Source organism: Marmota marmota, unplaced genomic scaffold (assembly GCF_001458135.2).
Source record: "Marmota marmota marmota unplaced genomic scaffold, marMar, whole genome shotgun sequence".
In the NCBI taxonomy this organism is placed as follows: Eukaryota; Metazoa; Chordata; class Mammalia; order Rodentia; family Sciuridae; genus Marmota; species Marmota marmota.
The window spans coordinates 10,115,528-10,140,362 of NW_026000164.1; the positions used below are offsets into that span (position 1 = coordinate 10,115,528).

Here is a 24,835-nt window from a genome sequence, read left to right on the forward strand (position 1 = left end):
AACATAATCTTTCTCAAATGGAAATGGAGAAAGACAAACCATTATGTCAACTGATGATCATTTTCATTAGTTTTCTCTAAGACTTGCTAAGCTTTATCAATATTTGAGTCTATGAGGCTCTTCCATGATTCATGCATTTAACATCTGCTATGTTGAAGCTGTGGTGCCTGTCACATGGTGACATTCCTGTTTACCTACATTCCTGTTTAAATGTAGTAGCATTGCAGACAGTCTTCAGAGGCAGCCTATAGTGTCTTTTTTTCCTGGAGTGCCCCAGTTAAATAACTAGCCTTACAATTCAGATACCTCCACTTGCACTTATATTATATAGGTTATTCTTCTAAGCATGGAATTTCAATACAGAAAAATTCCGTGAACTGAAAACTGCTTCCAGATCCTTTATAAAAACATGTTAAAATGAAACCATTATTTACCAGCTAGAGAATTCTTTGTATTACATCATTATTGACACATGAAAAAATAAATACTCAAGAGAACTAAAGATCAATTTATAGAAGAACCTTGACTTGAAAACTGAATCTTCAGAAGGAGACCAATTCCAATCTGTAACTCAGAAGGGAATTTTGCCTCCTTTTCAGGTTTCCCTTGTTATGACCTGACCCTGGCAAAATGCTCAGCACATTAGACACTAAAGGTTGGACAATTCATAGGGAAGAAGAAGGGGAAAAGAAAGGAAGACAGACCAAAAAGATCCTATAGGACCCCAGATCCCATGCCCCTGCCCTCCTCACCTCAGGAAGAAGCAGGGTGCACCTGCTGGCTTGGAGACACTCGGTGCCATCAGCACGCAGTTTGGGGTCTCTTACCTTTTTACTTCTGTTGAGACAGAAAAAGCAAACTTAGAAACCCGTGATGGCAACTGCATTAGACTGCAAGAATACAGCAAGTTCTTTCTGTTTTAGATGGTAAAAGTAGTCAGAGGGTCTATGAAGTGGTGGTTTCTGTGAATAAATTTTTCTCCCAGTGATTTCTTGCCCAGCACCGAGATGTCTTCAGCTTAAGAAGCTTATTTGCTATTCAGAGCTGTGCATGAAGTTAACCCTGTCTTTCCCTGATTATTCTTTATTTAAATTGTTCCATATGTTACCTAATTCTTTGATAGTTATCAAATTTAAAAATTAAAATTAATTAAATTATTTGGGAAACATACTAAACTTCTATTTGGTTTCTGTGATTATTACTTAAGAATAAAAATATTTTCTCCTTTAAGTTAGATATTCATGTTTAAAAACTAGTCTTAGACATTATCTAATGATTCTCTACACTCATTGACAATCTACCTAGCATGTTATATCTTTACTAAATGGACTTGGAGTAAAAGTACCCAATACACACATACTCAACCTCAGGCACAAATACCCTTTATGGCTAATCATGGTTAAGAAGAAAAAGAGGAAAAGCTAACCTGAGCACAGTTGTCCACGATTTAATCATTTCTTGCATTACTTGGAGATAGTACTTTTTAGTAAAAGGAACTCAGAGTTCTGAAAGCAACTTCATCACATTCTATTTAGATATCCAAAGGACACATACATTATGAGTTCACTTCCTATAAGGACCAAAGGGAAACTTGAGCTGCTGCTGAACATGACTTCACTTAGCTCAATCAACATAATGAGGTTCTCCTGTTTTTGGATGTCAGCGTTCTTAAGGAGATGTGAATATGGCTGGTCACACTGGCCAGACTCTCAGTTAAGATGGTGTGTGGTTTCCAGACACTGGGAGGAGGAGGGACAGGCTTTTCCACAATCCCTTAACTCCAGATACAGCAAATGAATCAAAGGCTGCAGAAGGAGCTATTCAGTATGTGAAGAATTTGTACCAAAGGCAAGAACACTACAAACTAATGAAAACCATTCTGCTATCAGTGCTGGTGTAGATAATGAGGCAGCCATGGAGACCTGGCCGCTGCAGCAGAAATGTTCAATCCCTAAATGGGCACGAGAGGGAGCGCTGAGACAAAGCTCAGAAGGATGGAGCCAGCAGATTACCAGTTGGCATGGGAACAAGCCAGCTCCTCAGATGCTTTGACTGTTGGAGGGTTTATAGTATTCTTAGCCAATAAAATTCTGGCAGAGGTAGGACTTAACAAATCAAGCAGGAGTTGGAAGAGTATGTTGTATTGGGAAAGAGAAAAAGGCCTGGGAAGTGTCCAAGGTACTCAATACCTTTTCAAGTTTTTCATTAATGCCCTGGGAATAGGAAGACAAGGTGAACGGACATGAATAGTAAGGGCTAAAGTGAAGTGCTGAACAATTCATAAACTTTCTCATTTGATACTAAAAAATGTCCCAAGATCAGTAGAGATGGTTATGTTGTTCCATTTTCTAGTTGAGGAAAGGGATTCAGAAAAGTTAAATGACATTAATCACAAGAGCAGTGAGTAGCAGAATCAAGATTTATATTCAGTTCTTTGACACTAAAACTAGAGTTCTTGACAATATGTGTGCTACACCGAATTCTTTAAAGCAAAAGACTATTCTTACAGTTTGATCTTTCCAAAAGGCACAGGACTGAAGCAGAGACACTGTATATATTATCAACCCCACAGAGAAGGAAGAATGACCAAGTTACCAAGCAAGACAGGCCTTTATTGGATCTACTACTCAGTGAAGTAGATTCAAACTACTTAAAGAAGCCCCACGTCCTGCAAACCCCAGTCCACTTACCCTATACTTATGAAGTCTCCTTTGCTGACAGTGTCAGGTTCAATGCAGATGTTCATAAAATCTTCTTTGCTCTAAAAAGATTAAGAATACTAATGTCAGTACTCCTAAATTTCTGGCTAATGCAGCCTGTTATCATTCTTAGCCTTGGAGGTTCATATTTTGAAGCTGTGCAACATATAGGGGATTTTACTTCTAATGATTTAATTCTAAGTATATTTTCTATCCCTCTTTTGATTAAGAGCTTTGTTGCAAATTAATATAAAAGTCATCTCCATTGGCTTTTTGTTTGCTTGTATTTTTTTTTTTTACTAAATTAGCAAAATAAAAATTTAAGATGGGAGGTTTTTGAAGCTGTGTTACTCACTAATAGTCAAAGGCATTAAAATCTCTAGGAGTCCTTCCTTCCCCTACAAGCCAACCTTTCTGCCATCCATCCCAGCGATTCTCAGCCCTCACTGTACATCAGCATTCTACCATACCACAATATAACTGCTTGGCGTGGAGGGCCTAGGTGCCTGTGTTCTTTAAAAAGCTGTACATGCAAATCTGGTATGTAACTAGAGTTGGAAAACAGCAATCTATTTGTTCCCTGATAATGTTCTAAAAACCTTCCATTTCCAACCACAGAAAGCTCTGGAAGATTTGAGCTACAAATTATTATTGCAGCACTAGTAATAATTCACTGTATTTGGTTCCTGTACTGCTGCCTACAATTTGCTCCCATTCAAAAGTCAGCAACACAAACTATCCCTCCTTCAATAATCCCAACACCTCTGTGTTGGCTTCTGTTTGGATAGGTTCAGAATGTGCAGGACCAGGATAACTCGGGGCTTGGAGGGCCTGAGCCTTTGCCTAAGGTTCAAGAGTACCACCAAAGCACACCTAGATCTCAACTAGGAATGACAGAACAGAGTATGTTGACATAAGTGTGATACCTTGCTTGGAGTTCCCCTGTCATCATATTGCTGAGTGCCACCATGTACCATAAACTTCAGTGTCTGGGTTACATTGATGAACAAAACAAACATGCATTTCTGCCTACAAAGAATTTATATTTGATTGTTGGGGTAGAGGGGACAGAAAATTCATCAAATAGTAAATTACTGAGTATAAGTGCATCTAAGAAGCGTATCAGAATATTTTAAAATAAGGTTAAAGAAACAGCAAGGACCATGAGTTGGCATTAATGGCAGTGACTATGTTTCAAAGAGGAGTCCAGGTGAGAAGGTAATCTCTAAACAGAACCCACAGGAGGTGATGGAAGTAGCAATATCCAGGACAGCAGTTCTCACTGACGCATATTATAGTTTTTGTCAATTACGGTTAATTTTTATGAAGACTCTTGGCCCCATCTTAAGAGTTTCTATCTAGTTCAGTAAAAATGGAGTGAAGCACAAGAATTTACATATCTAACAAGTTGCTGATCTGAGGACCATGCTTGGAGAACCACTGGTCCCAGTGGATGAGCCATCACCCTAAGGAAACTGCCCAGGTTGAGGCCTTGAGGTGGGAGCATGCCTGACCTGTGCAAAGAAGAGCAAGCAAGCCAGTGTCACTGGAGCAGAGGGGCAAGGACAACAGAAGGAGATGGAAAGGGAAGGGGGGACTTGATCAGTAGGGCCTTGCAGACTACCATAGGAATGTGGCTTTTATGCTGAGTGAAATGAAGAGCCACTGGAGGGTTCTCAGGCGGGAAATGCTCTGGCTTTGTTTTAATAGGGTTACTCTGCCTGCTGTGTTGAGAATTAAGACTGGGATCATTTTGGCAGAGGCAGACAGTGAGCCAGGAAATAACATCAGAGGGAAATGAGTAGGAATGGCTAGGGTTCAGTAGATGCTGGGAAAAACCATATTGTCTGATAGGACATTGCGTTGGGGAGGTTGTCAGAGGGAAGGAGCAAGACTGGTCTGAAGCAATGAGGAGTAGAAAGGAGGACAAGTAGTTTGTCACCAGGCCTGATGTACGGGGCAAGGGGAAGGAAAACAGCCACTACTTAAAAGTGCTCTGGGGAAAGCAGAGTCATGTTCCAGTTAGAACAGAGGCCAGCAAATGATTTCTGTTAAGGGCCACAGAATAATCGTTTCAGGCTTGCAGACATGAGATCTTTATGCTGGCTACCCAACTCTGCCATGGTGGCATGCAAGCAGCCAGACAGCACTTAATCATTAGTGTGCCTGGGTTCCAATGTGATTTTACTTAAAGACACTTAAATTTGAATTTCATGTAATTTTCACATGTAACAAAATACTATTGGTTTTTTCCAACTATTTAAAGACAACTAAATAAAGACTATTTAAAGTCAGTTGAGCCTGAGGACAGTCCTTTGCCAACTTCTCAAACTTTTTCTGGAGGCACTGTTACACTACTTGGAAATTGTGACTTCCTGGAGGCCAGCCCTTAAGCTTTTTTAGGAGGGAGCAGGGGCACCTAATTTTGTGCCACTGTGGAGGCAATACCTTCTGAGGATGGTACTCAATACCCAAGGTTTGAAAAGGACTTTCACCCTGCTGGTGGGAACACAAACTATTCCTGGCCCTGGGATTTGACTGAGTCTCCTGAGATGGAGCCTGTTCCTTGGTGGTAGCTCTTACTGCTTCCAGGTGGCTTCTCACATGCACACAGCTATAAGCTCAGCTGAAGACTCCACAGGAAACAGACCTGTGCTCACTTCCGGCGCAGCATTCATGTACTCTGGCCTGCAATTCTAGTTGCCCTAATCTCTCTAAATTCTCAACAATCCCTCATTGAGGAAACCACAGGACTGGGCTCTGCTTGGGTCCCCTGTCCCCTCCCTGTGGCCTCTCTCCAGCAGTGAGCTGGGCAAGCACAGGGCTCTCCTTGTTTGATTTCCTTCTCTCTGGGATCACTGTCCCAGACTGCCGATTTCACACCAGTGTTTGTCAACAGCTGTTTCACAGTTCTTGCCTCATGTTTAAAGTGCAGAGGTACAGCAGTTGTTTATTGTTCTGTCTTGATCAAAAGTCGCAGTGACATTGAGAAATCAATCTATTATATTGGCAGAGTAAATTAGAAAAGTTTATCAACTCAATAGATGCTGGAAAGGTACTTGGTAAAATTGAGTGAGATATTTAAAAAAAAAACTCTTAGAAAACTGGTATTAGAAGAAAAAATTCTTACATCTGATAAAAAGGTCTCTTAAAAAGAAGAAGAAAAAAAAAAGCAATGAAGTCTTTCTGGAAATCAAGAAAAGGACAACAACTCCTGTATCACTACTTCTGTTCAACACTATTGAAGTCATAGCCTGTATGGTAAGGTAAGATAAGACTGTAAGGATAAGTGTTTGAAAACTTGAATTATTTGCAGTTATACAGAATCTAAAGGATATCTGAAGGTATCCATAGGCAAATAATTACTAAGAATTTATTAGCTTACTGATTCAACATCAACACAAATTCAATTTTGTTCATCTATTAAGTCAGATATTCAGAAAATGAAATTTTAAAATATTATTTATAACAGCATCAAAAATGAAGACAACTAGAAATAGATGTAGCAAAAGACAGTGCTATTGAGAAAACTATAAAATGTCATTGAGAGATATTGAAGATTTAAATAAATGAAGATATGTACCACATTCAGATGGTGGACCAATCAATACTATAGAAATGTCATTTCTCAAGTTGATCTATGGGTACAATGTAACTTGGACCAATATTATAAAGATTCAATGTAGAATTTAATAAAATAACCATTCTAAAATATTTATAAATGTCAAAAGAACCAAGAATAGTCAAGAGACTCTTTTTTAAAAGGAAGAAAAACAGAGGAACTCATTATAAAACTATAATAAGAGAAGCAGAGTACAAATATAGAAAATTAGAGGAACAGGCTGGGGAACTAGAAATATTTACACGTACATAGATCCATAATGTACAGCAGTAGATTAGTGAAGATCAATGGAGGGAAAGTGAATGTTTCAGCAAATGATGCTGGGACAATTGGCTATTTGGAAGAACAAAATTGGAACCTTACCTTCATCATTCACAAAACAATTACGGGTTAAAGTATTTCCTTTTTCAACAAAAATGGAACCATTTGATGCAAATCTTTTTAACCTATTTTTCTTTTAAAAATCGATGATGAGCACCTTGCCATGTCGATAAATATAGAAGATTACATATAAATGTATATATATAATTTTGAGTAAATATAAAATTAATTAGTCCATTAGTTTGTTTCATATATTTTGCTATTATAAATAGACATTATACAAAAAGCTGACTTTCACATGTTCCATACTACTAAAGCTTCTTTCATATTCTGAATATACTCTTTTTAATAAGTAAACATTTTGAGCCATTACATGGTAGCTACATTGTCTTTGAATATTTTATTGCATTTGCTTTTATTTTTTACAAAGAGGGGTAGAAAGAAGAAAAAAGTGAATGTGCTGCTACTAGTGATAAGAAGCACAGTATCATATACTTTTATAATTGGCACACAGATGAACAGCACTCAGCATTCTGAATGTGGCTAATCTTGCATTGCAATCACACGCTCACTGAATCCATTCATTGGTATTCCATCATCAGAGAAAAGAACAATGGTAAAAGAACTCGAACAAAGTACTGAAAATACATATTGCCATACCCTGATTATAAAGGAAATGCGTAGCAGAAATTTTATATTTCTTTGTAAAATTCCTCTGGAACAGACTTTTTTAACCTTCATTTATTCACTTCCACCAATGTGTCTAGAATTCCATTATGTAAAAAAGCAAGGACTGACTACATTATGTATTTATCTGATCGTTTCTGTAAGATAAATTTCTACACTTAAAAGGCAAGGGTATGCATATGTTTTAAACACTTCGTATACATACTACTTGAGACAGGGCGTCACAATTTATAGCCCCACGAAGAATATATGAGACCACTCATTTCCCAACCCATACTGACACTGAGCTTTGTAATCTATGGTAATTCAATAGTTACTATTTTAATTTGCATTATTGACATTAGCACTTTTGTTCCTTTATCTTTAAAAAGTAGATGAAAAATTTTGATAATAAAGTTAAGAGGATTATATAAGATAATAAATGTAAAATTCTTAGGAGTGTACAAAGCATGTAGTAAATGCTCAGCAAATAGATGCTATTTTTTCATATGTATCTTTTGTGAATTTTCTATCTTTAACTGTCCATTTTTTAATATTAGTCCTTTGTCCATTTCTTATTTATATATTCTAGGAATCTTTGATAAAGGAAGATATTAACTCCTGGTCTATCACATCCTAATATTTTCCCCAATTTGTGACTAAAAATTTGTTTATAGTTTCTTTTTTAGATAAGCAGACAAATGTGTGAATATGAATTTTTGCCCTGAGTGTGGTCTTAGAAAGACCTTGTTATCCCCAAATTTATACTATAATCACTTAAGATTCTACTCTAGTACTTCAGTAATTTTATTTTAAATTTAATTCTTTAATTCAACTGGAATGATTTTAGATGAAGGGACCTGTTTGCCCAACATTTTGCAATGAATACGCATCACTTTTATGATTAGAAAATAACTCAGTAATCTGAATATTAACATTGGAATCAAATTTCTCACTGCATTCCAATTCTATGCACCATTTTCTGACTGATCAGGACAAAAATGAATAGACTCCTTCAATTTGCATAAAAGCTGAATGTCCACAGTTTGGAATGACTTTTCTATTGTCATTCTCACTAATATAAATTACTATAGTTTCTCCATACCACAGCCAATGAACTTTTTCTAAAAATGCCTAGATGGTAAATGGTTTAGGCTTTGGGACCATAGTCTCTGTCATTCTTGCCACTACAGCAGGAGGGTAACCATAGACAATATGTATATGAATGAACATGGCTGTGTTCCAATCAGACTTTATGTATGGACACTGAAATATGAATTTTATACACTTTTCATGTGCCACAAAATACTTTTTTCCGCCCCCCCCCCACTTTCTTGCCACCACATAAGCTAGGTAATCAATTCTTCACTTATGGGCTATTTGTTAACAGTTAGAAGACCAGTTTGCCAAACCAAGCTTTATTTTAATATATTTCTTTTTAGTGCATTGTCTATAGCACTACTATCCATCAAATTTTCTGCACTGATGGAAATGTTTTATATCTGTTCTTTCTAATATAGTAGCTACTAGCCACATATGGCTTTTGAGCACTTGAAATGTATACCTAGTGTGACTGAGAACTGAGTTTTTAAATTTAATTCTAATTAATTTAAATAGTCGCATGAGTCTAATGGCTATTACATTGGATAGTATATGTTATAGATTGGACCCAAATAATCATAGATGGAGATATAAGTGTGTGTGTGTGTGTGTGTGTGTGTGAGAGAGAGAGAGAGAGAGAGAGTGAGAGTGTTTCTCCTGGGTATCTGAATCCACATATTTAATATAGTTACAAAAATAATGGATATTTACCCAAGTAAAAGTTCCACAATTTTTTATTCCAGTGGCAAATGAAAATAGCTATCTTTTTAGCATTTTATTTGTAAAGGCCATTTGTCCTAAGCCCTCTGAAGGCTGACTAAGAATGACCAGAACACCTGCTCAGAGGCCCTTAAGCGTCTATGCCACAAATGTGCTCAGCTGCTGCTTCTCATTGCTATTCTTCCTTAAAAGCACACCACATCATCTTTTTCCTGATCCTTTCCTCTCTACACCCACAGGGTAAAAACAAAAAGACTGGATTAATGCAAGAAAAGCATGTACTCTTCCTAGATACCAAATGCTTTTCTAATAAACAAACACACTTACTGTCAGGTCAAGCTGGCCATTCCGGGTTGTGATGGACAGCTCAATGGTGGACAGCTGTAAGTCTTTCCAGATCTCTGGGCTCACCTCTTGTGAGAGGGCTGTGGGAATCCAACACAGGTTAGCTTCTTCCACTGAAATTTCAGTCCCCACCACTGACTAGCTACCAGTGGCTCAACTCAGCTTCCCAAGACCTTCTGCCAGCACATCCACTTTAGCCTTATTTACTTCACTCTTCTTACACAGACAGGAAAAATGCCTGAAACACCCATACTGAAAGCAGCCACAATACTGACGGAGATGTAGGACCTAGGCAGCCAGGGCAAGACGGCCAGGCAGGAGGAAGTCAGGGGCAGGGCTAAACAAAGGAGCATGGAGAGGGCATTCTGATGAGGTCAACTTCCTGGATGATGAAGGCACTTGTGGACACCAGTGAGGGACCCAGGCAGACAGACACTTCTGTACTCATGCTACTAAGCAGGGAATCCAATAGAAAAACTAAAACAGATGCGTGGGCAGAGGGCGCATAAATAAATAACAGAAGGAGAGTGTGGACAGGGGAGGAAAAAAGGAAAGGAGGAAATTCCAGAGACCATAAAAAGAAGAAGCCAAAACTCCCCTACTGGATTCTCAGCTTTGCGGCCCCTTCTCTTCAGAGAAATCTGTTTCTGTTGTTTTGCAGTAAACCTGCTTGCTTGTAATCTCTGTGTCCTGTTCTTCAATTCTTTACTAAACAGAGACAGCACCCCTACGTGATACTAATACCATAAATGCTAATGACAGAAAGAGGGTAGAGACTACTATGCCCATTCACAGGGCATTGTTTGGGCTCTTCTCTGGTGGCACCCTGACTGGTGAGTTCAATGATCCTAGAGAGACTGCTCTTGTCCTAGTTATGTCTCTGAAACTGGTTGTGGGGGGACTGCTTAAGGACACTCCCAAGTGAGCAGGGCTTTCCTGTGCAGTTCCATGTTGCTCACCATCCTGCGGTTGTGCCCAGTATGAGGCAAGTCTGCGTAATATTCTCCTGTACAGAGAAGGCCGGGGAGGGATCTCTTCTGGTTCACTGGGAGGTCTCTCTGTAGGTCCCATGTAGGAGATGGAGGCTTCATGAGTCTGAGGCCATTCCTATTAATGTGGAGAGAAAAAAACTTTGGTCATGCATGCACAGTTACTAACTCTGGAAGTAAGGTTAGTGTTCTGCTATTCCTGGTAGAAAGTAATGATCTCTCTCAGATGGAGTTCTCATTCATTTGGTATGTGGAATCCTCAAGCTTTCCTTTCCTCTTCAAGCTCTCTTGAGAACCATGAACTCAGTGACTGCTGCCTTCATTGCTCTCCTTAACATACAGCAGGGAGGAGACCAAAATGGACTGCCAGCCACTGTTCACAATTGCCCAACCGCCACCCCACCCCCACCCCCCAAAAAATCAGTGTGAGTGAGCACAGAGTAGTCATCTCATAATAAACTTATCTTTGGTTTACAACTGGTGACACAAAAATGAGACTGATAAAAATCCAACTGCATCAAATACCTACTTCACATCTGGAATCATACTTCACAAAGAGGCCAGAACGGTTTATCCCAGTCTCACACTCTAAACCCAGCCCAGGTCTCTCATTTCTGCTTCAAAGCCCATTGTTCTCACCTAGGGCACACTCATCTACTCCCTGGCACCCCACATCAGCATCATCCTGAACTGCATTGATGCCCACAGGAATAATTAAAACCACACCTTAGCTTCTCAACCCTCTGATTCACCACTGCCACCATTTCCATAGCTCATCCTATCTCTGACAGTTACTCAGAACTATTCCATCTTGGACATCTAAAACCCTGATGGCCCACTCTATAAACACATTCTGGAGTCTTCTGGTTGATTCTTTTGTTCCCAGTATGTCTGTTAGAGGGAATCACCTCCCTGTTCTCTGGTTTCAAAAGGGCAAATTAGGAAACAGTAACAATCTTGGATTCCTTTTACTCCACTGCTTGCTTATTCTTCCCCAGTTCTTGACATGTGGGACCACCCCTGCCTCCTCCCTCCCTGACACTGGCTGTCCTTGAGACACATTCGCCTCTTCATGCAAACAGTAAGCCTACCCAGGTGGTCTCTGTCCAGGAGGGGCTGGCTGTTTCAGCTGGACAAATACAATCAGAAGTGTTAGGAAATCAGACTGTGACCAATATCCTGCGGATATTTTCATCTCTATCTGCCCGCTTCTGCATATTTTCATAACTTGGTTCACATTTAGAAGAAGAAAAGAAGGGTCTTATTTTTTGGTCTCCGAGATCCTAATCACAAAGTTTTCAATCACATTGTTAATTCCTGTTCCTGATCTCTACATGTTCTCTCAGTGTCAAATTAAGAGTCTATTATTTTAAATCACCTTTTTCCCCATTACTCTTTGGCCCTCTTGTGACTTTATTCTTTGATAACATGGGCCCTAGAGAGCCCCCAATTCTGGATCTTGCTGCTCCGTTCAGTATTCCTACATCAGGGCTCAGTACTATTAAAAAGAAAAAAACATACTCCTGTTGAGCACTGATAGACAAACACACTCCTAAAGGAGCATATTAGTGCCACCACAAATTTTTGTGGTGGCACTAATATGCTCAGGTCCTCAATGCCACTTGATAACCCTAAATCTCTTCTCTTCCATCTTCAAAATCTTCCATGCCACCATCACCACCCACCTCATTTTTGGCAGATCACTCGTTTCAATGAGAACATTAGGTACATTTGTGAGAATGTCCTTAACTATCTATAAACTTGATTTCATCCAGACCTTCCATCTCAGTAAAAACTGCATTGCTTCCTTGCCCCAGGATAACTAGGGATCCTACACTCTTCTACCTGCTCCTGGATTTTTGTCAATGTAGTCATGCTTTCTCAGTCTCCTTTGTCTTCACCTCTTCCTATTCTTTTCTTTTACCCCTGGGTATAAAAACATGGATATTTCTCTTTAAGATGAAAGAGAGAAAGAGAGAAAGAGAGAGAGAGAGAGAGAGAGAGAGAGAGAGAGAGAGAGAGAAAGAAAGAAAGACTGACTCACTCCAGGAGCTAGGGTTGTGCTCAGTGATAGAGCGCTTGCCTCAAACACGTGGGGCCCTGGGTTCGATCCTCACACCACATAAAAATTTAAAAATAAATAAATAAATAAAGATATTGTGTCCATCTACAACTAGTAAACAAAATTGGAAAAAATTAAAAAAAAAAAAAACCACTCCACTAATCTACTTTTTACTTCTCTCCAGCTTTTGCATTTTTTTTTAACTCCTCTTCAAAATCAAGTTTCTCTTTCTTCCCCCAAGCCAAGTTCTTGAAAGGGTAGAATACACTTACTGTGTCCACTTCCTTACCTCCCGCTCATTCCTTAGCTTTCCTTAATATACCACTACCCTACCCCCACTGTAGAGGTCACCACGGCTGCCAAATCCTGAGGACGCATTCCCATCTTGATCTAGACTCTTTGCTGTTGCTTCTTACAATTCTAGAAATTCCTCTCCTGTGGGCTTCTCTATTGGAACTCTCCTAGATTTCTTCTTAGCATTCCCCAGTCATCCTTTCCAGCTTTCTAAATGTTTAATCCCTCAAGGCTATTCCTGGCCATCTGTCAATGGTGACTTCACCAAACCCAGAGTTTCAACTCCACTCACGCACATATGACATCTAAATAGATTTCTTTAGACCAGACCACTCTGCTGAATTCCACCCAACTCACAACTGTATCTCCATTTCTCTGTTAAGTTCACACAAACAAAACTAAAAATTTCATCTTTCTTCACAAACTTGATCTTACTCTAGTATTATGAACATTAATGAAAAACTAAGTTACCAATCTCCAGTACCTTAAACCAAAAATCTGGCAGTCCAATGTTCTTCCAACTTTTGAGAACATTAACCTCAAGAGCTCTCTGATCTGACCTGCACTGTCCACATTCATTGTTACTGCCTTAGTCTATACCTTATCACTGAATTACTGTAAGACTCTTTTCTCCAATGTCCTTCCTTTAGCCACCCATGTCTAATCTCTTGCCTGCACTGCTGCCAAACAATTTTTCCAAAATGCAGATTGCTCATGATGTGCCTCTGCTTAAGACTCAAAAACTCCCCAGTGCCTTAAGGATAAAGGTCAGATGGCACATCAAAGCCCGCCCCAACCTGTCCTCTGGCTTCCTCTCCTGACATCCCACGGCATAAACTGTAATTAATGACCATGGTCCATCTCTGTGACAAGGACTTCACGAGGCCCGTCTCTCTAACCAAAATGCTCTTTTTTAGTCCTACTTACAGTTCAAAATTTAGCATAAGTGTCACCTTCACTGAGAAGGCTTTCTGACCCTTACTTAGATTTAGGAAGCTAAACTCTCTGCTTCCATCTCATCCTTTCCTATTTCTCCCCTAGCACTCGCCAAAATGTAAATTTTCTTGTAATACTTCTCTCAAGCATATAAATACTTCTTGAAGTCAGAAAACCTCTTGTTTGGCTTGGTATCCTAGGATTATATCAATAATTGCTTACTGAATACACTGCGGAAACAGTACTCCACCCTTTCAACATACAGTCATGCTGTTTATTCCTAAATGTACCCACTGCTCATCAGTGTGATTACTCCCTTGGATAATAATGCACTTCACAATCCAGTCTGCCTCTGGTATAGAAAGGCAAGTTAATTTTTAAAATCACTATTGTATTTCAGCAATATTAGTTTTTAACATTTAAGTTTTAAATCCAACAGGAATTGTTTTTTTAATTTTAATATTTATTTTTTAGTTTTTGGCGGACACAACATCTCTGTTTGTATGTGGTGCTGAGGATCGAACCCGGGCCGCACGCATGCCAGGCGAGCACACTACCGCTTGAGCCACATCCCCAGCCCCCAACAGGAAATTTTTTCAGGTTAAGGGATTTATGTTTTCCAAATGTTTTGCAATGGACAAGTATTACCCTTATAATTAGGAAAAAAAACTTGATAAATCTGAATATTAACATTGGAACCAATTTTCTCACTACCAATTTTCAGATTAGCCAGCCAAACTGATTATACTACTTTGATCAGCATAAAAGCTGATCATAGTATTTAGTCCACAGATAAGGATGATTTTTCTATTAGCATTTCGGTAATATAAATTGCTGAGATTTTCTTGGTGCCAAGATTTTTACTGTGTTTTTCTTTTTGTTTTTCTCTTCTGGAAATCTAACCAGGGCTTTACACATGCTAGGCAAGCACTCTACTAGTGAGCCAGACCCCTAGCCCTTAATAGTTTTTAATGTATAGTATATATAGCAGCACTATCCAAAAGAACCTTCTCTGATGATGAAAATGTTCTAGGGCTGAGGTTGTGGCTCATTGGTAGAGCAATTGCCTAGCATGTGTGAGGCCCTGAGTTGGATTCTCAGCAGCACATATAAATAAATAAAATAAAGGTCTATTGACAATTAAAAAAGAAATATTAAAATAAAATTTTTTTTAAATGTTCTATATCTGTACTGTCCAATACAGTAACCATTACTCATATTTGGCTAGTATAGTTTGAAACCTATTGACATTATACATAAGTATGGTTAGATATATTACATTAGAAATTTTCAATTCATTGGCAGGTACTAATAGAGACACATATAAATAATTGAGATATATGTCATTCTGTTCAAGGTTTGTCTGTTAAAAGTGAGTGAATAACAAAGGGAAATAAAATATCAAAGAGAAATTAAATATGGTTTTGGTCATGGAAGAAATGAGTTTGTAGATGAGCAGTGGTTTTTTACAAAAACAAGAATGCTTTCTGTAATTGTATATAATCAAATGGACCATTTTAATGTTGGAGAATGCCACATGCATTTGTTACAAGGAATTAAAAAAAAAAAACCCTCAAATGCACACATCACAAAAACGACAAAGTAACACAGAGCAGGTTCTACATTAAAAATTGCATTTACCTGAAGAGTGCTGAAAAAGTGGGCTGCTTTGATTTTTAGAGGCCCAAGATACCAGTACCTGAGGAAGACCAAGATAAATGTGATTAGAATATTAAAAGATATAACAATATGATAGGTAGCACTCATGATAAATGATATGTTAGAATGACACTGCTATTATGATTTGCTGCACTGGAGGCTTTGTGGCTTAACATAAACATACTATAGTACATTTTAATCTGTATTTCAATGCCATGGCCAACTGTATGTAATTAGACAGTAGAAAGATGTTTGCACTTTACAAGAGACAAATAACCAGAATTTGGAGTCCCTAAATTCAAAAGTATCATTATAATACAGATTTTCAAACACAGAATGCAGTTGAGAACACAGTCAAAAGAGCCGCAAAGATAGGATGCTGAAGCCACACTGAGATGATGCAGATGCTGTACAGCCTTATGTGTTGTAGGACACACAATGGGATCCTGTACCCCATGTCCTCTCACACACACCAACACACCAACAATTAAAATTTGTAAACCAGCATACTTTCACATTACTTGCGTTATGCAGTTTTAGTGGCAAATGTTAAATCAAAGTGAAGAGGACCCACTGAGTACTGCTAGACACATAAAAGTTACTGAAGAAAGGAAGATGCCTAGTTGGAATTAGAAAGTAGATTCCTCTTACGTAGAGAAAAAGGAACACTTAAACTGTTGGTGGGATTATAAATTAGTATAACCAGTATGGAAATCAGTATGGAGGTTCCTTCAAAAGACTAGGCATGATATGATCCAGCCACATATGATCCAGCCTTACCACTTCTTGGTATTTATTCTAAAGAATTAAAGTCCTCAGGCTATAGTGTTAGATGCATATCCAATGTTTATAGCAGCACAATTCACAATTATGAAACTAGCCTGAGTATCCATCAACTGATGAATGGACAAAGAAAATATGGTATATACATTAGAGTTTTATTCAGCCATAAAGAAAATGAAATTATGGCATTTTCAGGAAAATGGAAAGAACTTGAGACATTATGTTAAGTGAAATAAGCCCAACTCAGAATGTCCAGGGTCATATGTTTTCTCACATATGTGGAAACTAGAGAGGAAAAAGGAACAGAAAGGTGGTGGTGTTAGTGGTGGGGGTCCTCTTATGAAAATCAAAGAGAGATCAGTAGAATAAAGGAAAGGGACCAGGAGTTGGGAGGAAGGAGGAAATACTAGGGAGTGATACTGGCCAAAATTATATTGCCATCTTGAGTGCAAGTACAAATATGTAACAACAAACCCCATCACTATGTACAACTATAATGCACTGATAAAAAATGTGGAGGGGAAAAAGTAGTTTCCTTTCTTGAAATTTATCTGTGTTATCAACCATCCTACCTTCATTGCTCCCTACTGATTCTGATCCATAGATACTCATTTAGCTCTCACCATGTATATGGAGGCAAAAAAATATAGAGTATAAAATTCCCATCTTTGGGAGTTCATAATTGGAGAAAATAAACCCCAAAATAATAGAAAATAATACATGAATATAGGTCATGGTTTAAACTGTTCACTATTTATCATTGGTAAGGGGAGTCAAGAAAGGACAAACATCATTAAAGGCCTAAAACCACTGGAACAGCCACACTTGTGAAATGAATGGCACAAGAATAAAGTAAGGGCACAGAGCTTAGAATGCAGGTGGGCCTGAGTTGGGTTTAGGTACACAAAAGAGGGAAGGAAGTCATTTTAGGCAAGAGGAGGCGCAAAGATATGGAAAATAGTGAGAGTAACAGAAAAAGAAGGAAAGCTTAAAAATAAAGATATATAAATACATAACTACAGGCCAATGACACAGTAAGCAGAGCCTGGAATAGCAGAATGTGTACAGACTGGCTCCAACAGGCAATGTGGAGCACTCTAAATCATTATTTAGGTTAATACTGTGAGGCTACTAACAAGGGCCTTGGTCATCTGATTTTTTTTTTCTAGCTTACTTTATACTTTGATTTTTTTCCCAGTTAGCCAAGTAGAAAACATCCTGACTCAGGCAGTTTATTTCTAAATTGTCAGCAGTTCCCTCACCTCTACCAATAGCAAATTTTAATACCAGGCTTGTAGTCTTCCTATGGCCAGCTAGGGAGTGATTTCTTGTATCCCTTCTGTTTTTCCTTTCACACAAAAAGCAACTCAGTGGCCAGTCCTAGCCATGGTATAATATAACCACCCCCAAATTTTAAAATTCACTGTTTGGAAACTTGTCAAAATATAGGACAAGTATGTGAGATATTCCTAAGAGGCCTGACCTGTGCTTGTATCTAATTGTTGATCAACACATTTTGGAAAGCAATTTGTTCTCACCAGCCTGTTTTAGGGAGAGCTAAGCAATTCTTCTTGGTGAGCTGTGGGAATATGAGACTGCAGATCAAACACAAGGTAATTTGTGGCATCGACATAATCATGGTATATTTGCAAATAAGAAGATGTGAAATATTTAAGACTGCAGTGTGCAATATAACATAGTAATATCTGTCTTTTGACATTTCACAGTCAGAAATTTCATTAGCAAGAATAATAAAGTGAAACAAGTGAGAGAAATTTCTGTAAAGAAAGTGTGGCAGACTTGCCTGCCAAGTACAGGAAGAGTTTCTTTTTTTTTTTTAGTTGTCAATGGACCTTTATTTTATTTATTTTTTTACATGCAGTGCTGAGAATCAAACCTAGCATCTCACACATGGTAGGCAAGTGCTCTACCACTGAGCTATGACCCCAGCCCCAAGAAGGGTTTCTTGATGTGAGAGCTGTGTATGAGATCAACCACAATCAGCTAAACTACACTGAAATCTGAAGTTATGGGCCTTAAGAAAAAGAAAGACAAAAACACCATCTGCCAGGAATGAGGTGCACCTCACAAGGCACCTCCCTCAGTCCTACGGTGGAAGCCCTAGCCTCCTCAATCTCGCCTCATCAAATGGAACACAACATGCACTCTTTTCCAGCCAAGAGTTTCATTTCATACAATGGATTCTCCAAAAATAAGTCTATTGCAATGAAAGCCAGCAATGGCCCTCTAATCAGCAACTCTACAGCCTGTTCACCCACATCACATCACAATCAGGTGTCCACCTTTCACCCTTCTCTAAGAGAGGTAGCCAGTGGTCTCTTAATCTGTGAGGCCTTCAAAAAACAAACAAAAAACACCTCTCAGGAAAGGTACCCCAACCAGGACTGTAAAAGCTCCATTAAGCTGAGGCCATGCAATGCCTTTAGCTCAGAACCCAGCTGAACATGCTGCTGTATGGCAGGCATTCAGCTTCCCTTCCTTCTAGCTTGAGCCTAAATGTCCACTCAAATACTGTGACTAAAATTAGAGATGGAGCACTCTGCTCTTCAGCTCCCAACAAGCTACTGTTGAGCAAACAGGATGCAAACCTCTGCCTCAGTGTTCCTACCTCATTAATCATACCCAGTCCAACCTCCAGGCCCACCTGATTTATTCCCAGACCACTGTATATTAATACCTCAAACGCAAGGACAGAAAAAGAATTTTTAAAAACTATCAATGTAACAATCCTTTACTTGCTAACTTTGACGCCAGCATCTCTGAAGGATCCCCATCGTAGGCCAGTCATTGCAAACACAGGTTGTTCCTTTTCACCCTGGAAATTAAATATACACTTCATTTAGTTTCACAAATACAATAGCTCAGAACTCTCTATGTGTAAGGACCCAGCAAATGTTCATGCTGTCCAACAACCCAGATTCTAAAAAGTATGTTCAAACATTAAAGAAATTAACCCTCTTAGCATAGGGAAAGAGAACTTGAATAATCCATACTGTAAAGTGAAAGTAATTTTTATATATTAGGTCTCATGAATCTGTCATCAAGGAAACATATTATCATACTCCCAGATTGTAAATTAAGGAACTATGCTAGTTCTTGAGCAAGTCACTAATCAGGTCAGCCAGAATTCCTTCTCCCTCAAAAACTTGTCCAAGGTAAAGGTAACTTAAGCCTGCATTCTCTTTAAAGGACCAAGAACTCTTAAGATATAATTCTGATGTTCTAGGATATATCACCTGAATATTGGAAAACACAAATATATGTCAAGTCAGAGTAAAAAGTGATTCAGATTTAATATTGTATAGTCAAATCTCACATATTAAAATTATTAAGTTTCTAACAAATTGGTGTATTAAGCAATAATGAGACAAATCATCCAACAAACAATAACCCTAAGAATTTAATACTTCAAAATGAACCTTCCTTAAAGTATATATAATATATATACACCAAGATTCTGGATAGAATTATTTATTTATGTATTCAAAATCATAGCTAAATCCCAAGAGCTGAAAACTAACAGCCACCCTCAATTCTAAAGAGAGCTGACAAATGCCAGACACAACAGAGAGTTTGCTAAAAGGCAGTAGAACCAGTTATGTCATAGGTGGTTGATAAATCATTGCTTTGACTATGTGAAACCCTAGACAATGAAACACTGCTTTGGGGAACCCCATGATACAAGGGTGCCGGGAGGATGCACATCTGCAAAGCAATTACTATTGATGGGGGAAAGTTCTGTATTTGCCATAGAACTCACTAGTTCTAAAAGCCTTGATTTCTAAATCCCAGCCTGCCCAGAGATAAAGGAGTTATTTGGGGCTGCTAAGCCCCAAATAACTTGTTTTTTCCATCTTCCTCCTGTTTTCCTGAAGAATTTCTTCCCACTGAATCCCTCTAGTGCACCTGCCCACATAAATAGCTGCTCAGACTCCATTTTGTTGTCAAATCCTGTCTCAATCAGAGCTGGTCTCACCATGCCCCGCTTTCAATTAATAAATTAATTTTTATTTTATTTCTATAATTTCTGGTTAATGTTTCTCAGCTGATTCATACCTCTATGCAGTATAATGATCCCTTGCTGTGTGGATGGGATCATCCACACAGTCAGGATGACAATGTTTTTGGATATAATAAGTAATGCTTTCACCAAAAGCAAAACAGTAGGGTGTCCCCCATACATCACCCCACTACACTAGCATGTGAAAGATTATGACCTGAGTGACCTTAGCACTGGAAGTTGCTGGCTTGGAAAAAGCATGCTACCTCTTCTCTCAGAAGAGGAGGGCTCTCCCAACCCTGTTGTCAGTCCCACTCCCACTACACCAAAATCAAGCAAAGAATTTCTTGGCAAATCACACATAAGTAGGAGAAGCTACAAGAAAGAGACACCAGCTTCTCATCCCTGCTAGTGCAGTAAAGAGACTAGCTTTTCTGCCCTGTATCTGCTCACACACAGGAAATGGGAACTAGAAGCAGAGATGGCATAGAAAATGGGTGAGAGTGGGGCAACTCGCTGACTGACAGACAAAGGACACACTGGTTTCCCAGGTGCTGAGTGGACACAATAGACGACAGCAGGGCTGAGTTGTTTTGACAGTACCTCATCTAAGAGTCTGGCACAATGGCCACAGTACCCCAGAAGTGAGAGGCTATGGAAGGTACTATGCCCAGGAGTTAAGGGAGGGAGCTGAAAGAGGAGGAGCTAGAACAGATCTCCAACATCAGAAAATGACGTCAAAGGAGGCATCCCAAGGAATTCACATGTGAACCCACAAGAGAGCTCGTACTAGGGCCTCAGCCACCAAGAGAGATCTATAACACCATCTGCTAAGTAAAAAGATCTTTCTCTAACCTTTTCCCACATGTCAACAGTATAGGGGCTAGAAACAGTAGAAAAGGGGAGAGTAAAATAGAAGTGCAGATATTCCAAGGAGGAGTGATTACCAATCAATATAAGGAGGTGGGGGAAGCTTCTGTCCATACAGTGACATCTGCACAAACCTGAAGTACACAACCAATACAGATAAGGCCAGAAAGATGATAGGGACAAGACTGTGGCCTTGAAGGCCTTTGGCTTTTATTCAAAGATGGGACCCTACCAAAGGGCTTTGAGCAGAGTGAGGTACCCTAACTTGTCACTGCATCCTGACTGTTGAAAAAAGATCACAAAGAGGTAAGGACAGAGGGAGAACAGTAGAGAACCGTGAAATAATCTAGACAAAAGATGAAGGTGCCCAGGGCTGAGGTAGAAAAAGATGAAATGCTATATTCTGAATATCTTTTGAAGATAGAGTCAAGGTGATTTCTTGCCTGCCTGTTTATGGAGAGTCAGGATGACAATGTTTTTGGATATAATAAGTAATGCTTTTACCAAAGCATAAGCAATCATGTGAAGTAGAAAAGGGGAGAGTAAAATATGATTTCATAGAAATGTTGCATACTGATCACTGGAGATTTATAAAATAGAACAGCAATTTAACACAAGTATTTTGAAGTAAGAATCCTCAATAATTCATAGATGCTATAAGGCATGCCACTTAACCCTTGAACATTGGCTTCTATCTGTGAAAACAGAGTTCTCTTTTGCTTGGTATTCAAACTTATCTACAGGCGATCTACTAAGAGTATATAAAGGGTTATCACCACTGTAGACTCACCTCCTGAAACAATGAGTGGCACAAACCAGTAAATAAAATTTATTTTAAAATAAAAATTATGTGAAATTGTTGTTAATCATAAAATTAAGTGACAGACTAACCTTATAAAGCATTTATGTGAATCAAAAACCTTTCTCACTATAATTCTGCAAAGTCATTCTCAAATATCTTAAGATGCATCTTTATGCATTTGTCAGCAATAAAAAGAGAATAAAATCATGGCATTTGCAGGTAAATGGATGGAGTTGGAGAATATAATGCCAAGTGAAATTAGCCAATCCCAAAAAAACAAATGCTAAATGTTTTCTGTGATATAAGGAGGCTGATTCATAGTGGGGTTGGGAGGGGAAGCATGATAAGATTAGATAAACTCTAGATAGGTCAAGGGGAAAAGGGGAAGGGAGGGGGCATGGGGGTAGAAATTAGGGTGGAATGAAATGGACATCATTACCCTAAGTACATGTATAAAGACACGAATGGTGTGAATATACTTTGTATACAACCATAAATATGAAAAATTGTGCTTTATATGTGTAATATGAAATGTAATGCATTTTACTGTCATACATAACAAATTAGAATAAATTTTTTTTAAAAAAAGATGCATTCATTCATTTAACCAATAAATATTTATTGAGCACCCCACTCTAGGCCTTGTGACAAGGATGAAGGAGCTCAAAGTATAGCAGAGGCTATTTAGACTCAAATACAAACAAAAGGCACATCTATAGGCAGTTCAAATAACAGATATGTAGAACATTATGACAGCACACAGCATGTGCAGCTATATAATGTGTTGGAGAGCAAAAGAGGAGAACAGTCAGGGAGAACAACACACATTTTAAAACAAAACACAAATTTATATATTTTTTTTATTGACTTGTTTTGGAGGGTACAGATACCAGGGATTAAGCACAGGGGCACTTAACACTGAGTCACATCCACAGCCCTTTCTATTTTGGGCGAGAGGAGTAATGGAGATCCAATCCAGGGATGCTTAATCACTAAGCCCCATCCTACCCTTTTTTATTCTTTATTTTGAGGCAGGGTCTCACTAAGCTGCTCATGGCCTCACTAAGTTGCTAAGGCTGGTTTTGAACTTGCGATCATCCTGCCTCCACCTTCCTAGCTGCTAGGATTATAGGCATGCGCCATCACACCTGGCTGTTAACGTTATTTTTAATTGACAAATCCCAGTTGTACACATTAATAGGGTACAATGTGATGATTTTATATATGTATACAAAGTAAGATGATTGAATCAAGCTAATTAACGTATCCATCACCTCACTTATCTTTTTTGATGAGACACTTGAAGGTTCTTAGTTTGAAACATATAATACATTATTATTGATTCTTGCCACCCTGTTTAATTAGATCTCAAAACTTATTCCTCCTACCTGCAACTTTGTAATTTTATCAGTAACATTTTTAAAATAAGGGACCTAGATTAGGAGAGGTTGGGAGAGGACTAGAGAGAAAGAAGAAAAGGAGAGGAGAAAGCACTCTAGCCCAGGAGAGAGAAACAACACTGTGTGTTTGCTGTGTCCTCAGCATTTCCCCATGGGATTCCTAAGATAAAAACAAGTGTCCCCAATGACGATGATGGTGATGACAAGATTCCATGGTGAGACAGATGGGAAACACGAAACCTATTTGGTTTGAAACAAGCTGTGTAGTGCAGCTCTTTTTAGGGTCTTTAGTATGGTAATGTACATCATAAATTTCTAAAAGGAGAAATATAACATGCAGTTTTCCTGAGTTGTTAATTGTCAACCCTTCTCTGGGAGGACTTGGGAACTCCATTCTAAGGTATGTGGTATAGGTAAGACATGGTAAGGCAAGTTCTCAAGACTTGCAGATTGGTGCCCCAACATGTTTCCTCCTCCTTCATCTGGGGGGAAGAGTCTTAGGAATATTCTGTTAGGACAACAGAAAAGTCTTATAATCTCAAGCTTCCACTGATATGGGGTGCTATGTCCTAGCAAGAGGTGGGATGATTCTGGCCAACAAAATGGGCAGCCAGGAATGTTCAAACAGATGTAGAGATGCCCAACCAAGAATGGGCATAGAGAAGTCAAGATTCAGAAGTATCTGAAGGTGTCCGTAAAGGAGATAAGCCCCTGTGGAGCTTGTGCTGGACATGAACAATGTCAAAATAAGCATAAGTATGGTCACAACGACAGAGAAGAGGCCAAGAGACAAGGTATCACTATATCTTAGCCCATTGAAGGTCTGGGCAGGCAGGCAGATCATGAGATGGACAGATCAGAAAAAAAAAAAAAAAAAAGAAAAAAAAAACCACACAGCCAGGTCCACACAGCAAAGGAGATGTGTTGCCCCAATTCACAGACACCCTGAAAGAGCAAATCCCTGAGAAAGCAGGGATTTGAGGGAGAAAATAGTTGAAAGAGCGGATTGGAATACAGGCTTAAGGAACAGTGAAAAGAAAACAATTCCTATCAATTATTTACCTGCCTAACCTAGGAAGTTTAGGGACTCTAGATAAAGACATAGATGGAGGGACCCCTGAAGAACCTCTAAGAATCTTAGGAAAATGCTCAGAGCCCGGGTCTAAGAAGAAGGAGTCCAAGTAACTAGCCAGGAAGGATACAGAGGATAAGGGAAATGTTCCAGCCCCCCACCATCTCCCCTATCTGGTTCTGTGGTCTAAAAATTGAAAAATCAAAAAGACTAGAAAAAATTCCATGAATCTTTCCAGTAGTTTCTTTAGAATTAAGTATTCAAGATGTCTATATTGGAAAAAAACTACTCTTTAAAAATCATGGTATATTGCCAGGTGATAAAGTAGAAAAAGCAACAGACCATGAGTCAGAAAACAGTCTAGCTCTGTCTCCGACATAGTCACATAACCAGTGACTGTCAAACGAAGATGCTGATACACATCTTGACTCAGTCAGAGGTTCAAATGAGATATGAACACATGGTGAACATTG

At 38.8% G+C, this 24,835-nt stretch overlaps 1 protein-coding gene across 6 annotated transcripts in view; it reads right to left on the minus strand.

Annotated features, from left to right (window-relative positions):
• Positions 1 to 24,835, minus strand: part of Agk (acylglycerol kinase) — a 72,708-nt gene that overhangs the window by 2,036 nt on the left and 45,837 nt on the right. For 5 of the 6 annotated variants that reach the window (XM_048786809.1, XM_048786811.1, XM_048786812.1 and 2 more), the window contains 6 exons: positions 18,954 to 19,033; positions 15,397 to 15,454; positions 10,434 to 10,581; positions 9,457 to 9,554; positions 2,691 to 2,761; positions 753 to 837 (listed from right to left, as the gene is read on the minus strand). In XM_048786809.1, coding sequence (XP_048642766.1) covers positions 753 to 837; positions 2,691 to 2,761; positions 9,457 to 9,554; positions 10,434 to 10,581; positions 15,397 to 15,454; positions 18,954 to 19,033 — 540 coding nt within the window. Of the gene's footprint in view, positions 1 to 752; positions 838 to 862; positions 1,571 to 2,690; positions 2,762 to 9,456; positions 9,555 to 10,433; positions 10,582 to 15,396; positions 15,455 to 18,953; positions 19,034 to 24,835 lie in introns of those variants that run through there. The other variant, XM_048786814.1, reaches the window with a different exon arrangement.